This window comes from Scyliorhinus canicula, chromosome 21 (genome assembly GCF_902713615.1).
Source record: "Scyliorhinus canicula chromosome 21, sScyCan1.1, whole genome shotgun sequence".
NCBI classification, from domain to species: Eukaryota; Metazoa; Chordata; class Chondrichthyes; order Carcharhiniformes; family Scyliorhinidae; genus Scyliorhinus; species Scyliorhinus canicula.
In genome coordinates, this window is record NC_052166.1 from 66,695,785 (window position 1) to 66,702,988 (window position 7,204).

The 7,204-nt window shown below is 57.1% G+C and overlaps 2 protein-coding genes across 2 annotated transcripts in view; one reads left to right on the forward strand and one right to left on the reverse strand.

Annotated features, from left to right (window-relative positions):
* The window catches only part of zer1 (zyg-11 related, cell cycle regulator), a 32,834-nt gene extending 32,130 nt beyond the window's left edge, over positions 1-704 (reverse strand). Inside the window, exon 1 of the mRNA XM_038781787.1 lies at positions 501-704. The gene's annotated coding sequence lies outside the window, so the exon portion shown is untranslated. The remainder of the gene's footprint in view (positions 1-500) is intronic.
* Positions 705-908: 204 nt separating this feature from the next.
* The window catches only part of tbc1d13 (TBC1 domain family, member 13), a 59,225-nt gene continuing 52,929 nt past the window's right edge, over positions 909-7,204 (forward strand). Inside the window, 2 exon segments of the mRNA XM_038781788.1 lie at positions 909-1,059; positions 3,416-3,489. Of these exon segments, the coding sequence (XP_038637716.1) occupies positions 1,037-1,059; positions 3,416-3,489 (97 nt within the window). The 5' untranslated portion in view covers positions 909-1,036.

The window sequence follows — 7,204 nt, forward strand, 5'->3', positions numbered from 1 at the left end:
GGGGGATGATGGGGGGAGGGGATGAGGGGGGAGGGGGGGGGGGTGGGGGGGAGGGGGGGGGGGGGGAGGGGGTGATGGGGGGAGGGGGGGTGATGGGGGGGGGGGTGATGGGGGAGGGGATGATGGGGGAGGGGATGATGGGGAGGGGATGGGGGGGAGGGGATGATGGGGGGGAGGGGGTGATGGGGGAGGGGGTGATGGGGGAGGGGGTGATGGGGGAGGGGGATGATGGAGGGGGTGGGGGAGGAGGGGATGATGGGGGGAGGGGGGTGATGATGGGGAGGGGGTGATGATGGGGGAGGGGGTGATGATGGGGGAGGGGGTGATGATGGGGGAAGGGGTGATGGAGGGATGATGCGGAGGGGGTGATGGGGGGAGGGGGTGATGGAGGGATGATGGGGGGAGGGGATGATGGGAGCGGACAGCACATCAGGTGATGGCCCCCAGGTTTTCACCGGGGCCCCCTGTTCCGCGGACCCCCCTGTTCTCCCGGGGCCCACCTGCTCCTCCCGCTCCCGCCGTCGCTCCGATTCCTTTATTTTAATTCCCCGAATTGAACCCGTTCGGCGGCTGTCAACAAACCCGGGCTCCAATTCCGGGTCACCGGAACCGGTCCGTCAATCAGCAACCACTTCCGGGGGACCCCGGTCCGTCCCTGACAACATCCGGTAGAAACAAAACCCGACAGAAAATATCCGTCACAGGCCCTACAACATCGCTCTGATTAATCCTTTATATCCGTAATTGATGAAACTGCGGATTTAGTCACCCTCCTATTATGTGATTAGCGATTGCCTTTGTCAACCCGAACAAAATTTTTAATTTGCAGACATCTCTTTAAATCAGCCGATTCACTAATCCGGAAGGAAAGATATTAAGGGTTAAATAGCAGCTGGAGGGGCTGGGGGTTTGCGGAAGGTGTTTTTTTTAACCCGCTGCGGGCGGACAATCACGTGATCTCAGCTTCCGGTAGGACTGATTTCTTGACGCACCCGCTTCCTGTGGCGCGCTGCCTCCCGGGAAATAGGAAGTCAACATGTCGACGCTCTACAAGAACAGGTAATGAGGCGGCAGCTGGGGGCCCGGGAGACCGGCCCGGGGCGGCGGCGGGGGCCCCGGAGAGGCGGCAGCGAGGGCCCCGGGAGACCGGCCCGGGGCGGCGGCGGGGGCCCCGGAGAGGCGGCAGCGGGGGCCCCGGAGAGGCGGCAGCGGGGGCCCCGGAGAGGCGGCAGCGGGGGCCCCGGAGAGGCGGCAGCGGGGGCCCCGGAGACCGGCCCGGGGCGGCAGCGGGGGCCCCGGAGAGGTGGCAGCGGGGGCCCCGGGAGACCGGCCCGGGGCGGCGGCGGGGGCCCCGGAGAGATTCACCCCCCCCCCCCCAAAAAAAACCCGGCCAAAATTCTTAACCATTACGCAGATTATGGAGTTGCGACAAGGGTAGGACTGCCCCGGGGTATGGGGCTTGGAAGGAGAAGGACAGGGGGGGGGTGTGTGGTCGGAGGGAGAGGGGGGGGTGGTGGTCGGAGGGAGAGGGGGGGGGGTGGTGGTCGGAGGGAGAGGGGGGGGTGGTGGGCGGAGGGAGAGGGGGTGGTGGTGGTGGGAGGGAGAGGGGGTGGGGGTGGTGGTGGTCGGGGGGAGGGGGTGGGTGGTCGGAGGGAGAGGGGGTGGGTGGTCGGAGGGAGAGGGGGTGGGGGTGGTCGGAGGGAGAGGGGGGGGGTGGTCGGAGGGAGAGGGGGTGGGTGGTCGGAGGGAGAGGGGTGGGTGGTCGGAGGGAGAGGGGGTGGGTGGTCGGAGGGAGAGGGGGTGGGTGGTCGGAGGGGGTGGTGGGGGTGGTCGGAGGGGGGGTGGGTGGTCGGGGGGGGGGTGGGTGGTCGGAGGGAGAGGGGGGGGGGGTGGTCGGAGGGAGAGGGGGTGGTCGGAGGGAGAGGGGGGTGGGTGGTCGGAGGGGGGGTGGGTGGTCGGTGGGTGGAGGGAGGGGGGGGTGGGTGGTGGTTGGAGGGAGGGGGGATGGGGTGGTTGGAGGGAGGGGGGATGGGTGGTCGGAGGGAGGGGGGGGGGGTGGTCGGGGAGGGGGGGTGGGTGGTCGGAGGGGGGGGGGGGGTGGGTGGTGGGAGGGAGGGGGGGTGGTGGTGGAGGGGGGGGGGGGGGGGGAGGGGGGGGGGGGTGGTCGGAGGGAGAGGGGGGTGGTCGGAGGGGAGGGAGGGGGGGGGAGGGGGGGGTGGTGGTCGGAGGGAGAGGGGGGTGGTCGGAGGGGAGGGAGAGGGGGGAGGGGGGGGTGGGGTGGAGGGAGAGGGGGGGTGGTGGAGGGGAGGGGAGGGGGGGAGGGGGGGGGGGTGGTCGGAGGGAGAGGGGGGTGGTGGGGGGAGGGGAGAGGGGGGGGGGGGTGGTGGTCGGAGGGAGAGGGGGGTGGTCGGAGGGAGAGGGGGGTGGTCGGAGGGAGAGGGGAGGGGGGTGGTCGGAGGGAGGGGGAGGGGGGGTGGTCGGAGGGAGGGGAATGGTGGTTGGGGGGGAGTGGTGGTTGGGGGGAGGGGGTGTGGTTGGAGGGGGGGAGGGGAGGGGGTGGTGGTTGGAGGGAGAGGGGGGGGGGGAGGGGGGTGGTGGTGGAGGGAGAGGGGAGGGGGGGGTGGTGGGGAGGGAGGGGGGGGGGTTGGAGGGAGGGGGAGGGGGGTGGTTGGAGGGAGAGGGGAGGGGGGTGGTGGAGGGAGGGGGGGGTCGGAGGGACAGGGGAGGGGGGGGGGTCGGAGGGACAGGGGAGGAGGGGGGGGGCGGAGGGACAGGGGAGGAGGTTGGGCCGGCGGGACAGGGGAGGAGGTGGGGGCCGGAGGGACAGGGGAGGAGGTTGGGCCGGAGGGACAGTGGAGGAGGGGGCGGGCCGGAGGGACAGTGGAGGAGGGGGGGGCCGGAGGGACAGTGGAGGAGGGGGGGTTGGAGGGGGAGTCGGAGAGGGACAGAGTGGAGGGGGGGGGGGTTGGAGAGTAGATGAAGAGTGTGGAGGGGGGGTCGGAGAGTAGATGGAGGAAGAGTGTGGAGGGGGGGTCGGAGCAGGACAGAGTTGGGGGGTGGTCGGAGAGGGACAGAGTGGGGGGGGTCGGAGAGGGACAGTGGAGGGGGGGTCGGAGAGGGACAGTGGAGGGGGGGTCGGAGAGAGTGGACGGAGGAAGAGAATGGTGCGGAAGTGAGGATGGGGGGGTCAGAGAGGGACAGTGGAGGGGGGGTCGGAGGGAGAGAGTGGTTGGGGGGTGTCGGAGGGAAGAGAGAGTGAGTGGAGGGGGGTTGGAGAGAGAGTGTCGAGGGTGGGTTGGAGGAAGGGAGTTGAGAGAGTGGGTGTGGGGAGAAAGTAGCTTTGTGGATGGGGCTGGTATTGAGGGCCTCTGTTTGAAATGACTGTTACTGATAGAATCGTATTTTCTGTTGCTAGGATTGCAGAGTTCAAAGTTGCTCTGAATGAACCCAAGATCAGCCTCACCAAACTACAGGAACTTTGTTTCAGTGGTAAGGAGAAAGGTTATCCTTTCAGTCGGATTATATATAGCAGGTGATGAGGTGCCTGGGTAAATGATTCTGCTGAATGAATAGAACCAACACTAATTGGTCTTCAGTTTTGAAAGGAACTGTTTTCACCACAACATGGAAGATTGGCACTAAGCTCAGGAAGCCGTTTCTGTGAGAACACAGAATTCTGAATATAAAATTTAAAAATCATATAAGAATGTGAATTTTAAAAGCATGAAAATATAATGCACAACTCCTACTGTCAAATGCTCTATCTAAACGGGTCAGTTACCCATCGGAATAATTTAGAATGTATAAACTAATCTGATGCTTTTATTTCTCATTGACTCTCACAGCTTCTAGTATTTTCTTTCAAATGTAACCCATTCCATGACCCGGCCTCCTGAGTAGCACAACCCTCTGAGGAAAATAAAACGTCTCATCTCAGCGCTAAAAGGGTGGCCCCAATGCCCTGTATAATTGAAATATAACATCCTTAATCCCCTCATAACGGGTAGTGTTCCATTGGCCTCATGCCTGCATACCAAGTTCGGTGACTTCTGCACTAGAACACCTAGATCCCTCTGCACCTCCAAATTTTATTCTGTTTAATTCATACTTTTCAAAAATTCTTCCTGCCAAAGTTAACATCTTCGCATCTTCCCACGTTAAACTCCACTTGCCGCACTGTTGCCCACTCAGTCTATCTGTATCCATCTGCAACCTTCTTATGACCTCTTCCCAGCATAATCCTACCGATCTTTGTGTCATCTGCAAATTTCGCTGCCATGCCTTCACTCTCCTCATCCAAGTAAAAAGTTGAGGCAGGCCCCAGACACTGTCCCCTGCATACTCTGCTTGCTGCCTGCCTGCCAGTCTTCTAACCATGAGCTTTTATTTTCTGCAATAATCTTCGATGTGGCACCCTTATCAAATAACTTCTGGAAATCCAAGCACAACAAGTCTATTGGCTCCCTTCTATCCACAGCACATGTTCCTCCTGTAACGAACGCCAATAAATTAGTTAAACATGATCTCCCTTTCATACAGCCATGCTGACTCTTCTCAATTACCGTCACTTTCGCCACATGCCCAGCAATAACCTCCTTCGTGATCGATTTTAACATCTTCCCCAAGATAAAGATCAAGCTAACTGGCCTACAGATTCCTGTTTTCTGCCTGCCTCCCTCCTTGAATAGAGGGGTTACTATTGCTACTTTCCAGTCTGATGAAACTTTTCCAAAATCCCAATACATCGTCCTCATTACCCACTTCTTTTTAAGACCCTCGGATGGAGTCCATCAGGGCCTGGCCCACAGCTCTATCAGTTTCCTTAGTACAGCTTCCCCAGTGACTGCAATTGCACCAAATTCCCCCCCCTCCCTTCCACCTCTTGATCCATAGCTATTACTGGAATATTTTTTGTCGTCTCTATAGTGAAGACAAGCAAAAAATTTGTTCCTCTCATCTGCCATTTCCTTACTAACTATTAACTCCCCATTATCACACTCTAGTACACCAACTCTCACTTTTCCTTTTTCGATACCTGTAGAAACTCTTGCTGTCTGTGTTTACATTTCTAGCTAGCTTCCTCTCGTCCTCTAATTTCTTTCTCCTCATTTCACCTTTTGGCAATTCTCTGCAGTTCTTTATATTCCGATCATCTGTCCTTCCACTCATCTATGCTCAGTTATATGCTTTTTAAAATTAAGTTTGATGCTTTCCTTAACTTTAGTTACCCACGAATGGTGTGTCCTCCCCTTAGAATTTTCCTTTATTGTAGGAATTAACCAATGAGTATTCTTAAATATCCCCATGAATGTCTGCCTCTGCTTCTCTTCTGGTGTATCTCCCAGCCTCGTATCCCAGTTGTCTGCAGTCAGCTCAGCTTTCATGCCCACATGGTTGCCCCCGGATCCATTCTTTTCCCTTTCAAGCTGTGTGTAAGGGTAGAAAAGTTGTCCTAAAACTAGTCTCTTCTGTCCCCGACCTGGCTGGCAAACTGCATCCAGCAGCTCATCTCCCTGTGGTCAGAAAATCAAAGTTAAATTGAATTTTGTATCCTGGAATGTACCCTTGTTGCCTGTGATCCCGGACACTTCAACATTGACATCGCTGCTCTGTAAGAGATGCGAAGTGCAAGCAGCTGAGGGGAGATGGGGGTGATTACACCTTCTGGAGAGGAAAACCTGAGAATCATCTCTGTCTATGTCTAAGAGGCATGGAATTGGTTTTGCCATCTGTAACAAACTCGTCACCTGACTGTCTGAGCTCCCTGTTGGAATCAACGAGGCTCTCATGACCCTCCGTCTACAACTTGCCAAGAACCAGCAGGCAATGGTCGTGGGTGCCTACGCCCCAACACTCTATGCCAATGATGAGTCCAAAGAAGTCTTCTACTCCACCCTGGACACCAGACTCTCCAACATTCCGAAGGAACGTAAAATCATCCTCCTTGGGGACCTCAATGCCAGGGTTGGAAAGGACTCACAAATCTGGAAAGGAATGATCGGAAAGGAAGAAGATGGGAATTGCACCTCCAACCCGGTTCTCCTGCTTGACAAGTGCGTGGAACACCAGATTGCCATCACTGACATACTGTTCTGCCAAAAAGACAAGTTCAACACTTCCTGGAGGCATCCACAATCGAGGCACTGGCACATGATCAACTTCATCATCCGATCCCGAGACCAGAAGGATGCTCTCACCACCAAAGCGATGAGTGGGGCAGGTGACTCCTGGACAGACCAGCGGCTTATCCTCTCCTCCATGTCCATCAAACTCTTAACAGAAGCAGCGGAAGATGAAGAAACGGCTCATAAAAAAGATTAACGTTGAGCGGCTTCAAGAGCCAAGCATGCTGATGAACCTCCAACAATGTCTTCACCAAAATCGCCAAAAGTGTCCATTCCAGTGGAGTGGAGCTGAAGACGACCATCATCTCAAACTGTGAAGAAACCATTGGCTGTAAGACCACGACGCACTAATACTGGTTCGACGAGAGGAACGCTCTCTGCACCTGACAAAATGACAAAGAGCAAGGCAAAAAGGAGAGCTCATCAATCGGTTACGGCGGAGGTACAAAGAACAACTCGGGAAATCATGACCCAATGGTGGACTGAAAGCTAAGGAGCTGCAACTCCTCATTGACAACCGGAGCTGCTTCAATGCCACCAAGGCAACATATGGACCCAATACCCTGGATCTCAAACCGGTATGGAGTAAGGGCGGGACCCTCTTGACACACAAACCTTCACTGGAGAGAGCTCTTCAAAGCACTCTTGAGCTATACAGCCATAGATGAGGACGTGTTTGAGGAAATCCTCCAACTCCTACCAAGCGTAGATGACATTGAAGCCCCCATTAAATACATGGATGGGATATCAGCGGAGATTTTCAAACTTGGAGGAGAAGGGATCCCTGGTCATCTCCATCAGCTGTTGCTGAAAATCTGGGACAGGGAAGAAATTCCTGCTGACCTTGGGGATGCCATAGTCACCACCAAGAAAGTGGGCAGCACGGTAGCATTGTGGATAGCACAATTGCTTCACAGCTCCAGGGTCCCAGGTTCGATTCCGGCTTGGGCCATTGTCTGTGCGGAGTCTGCACATCCTCCCCATGTGTGTGTGGGTTTCCTCCGGGTGCTCCGGTTTCCTCCCACCATCCAAAGATGTGCACGTTAGGTGGATTGGCCATGATAAATTGCCCTTCGTTG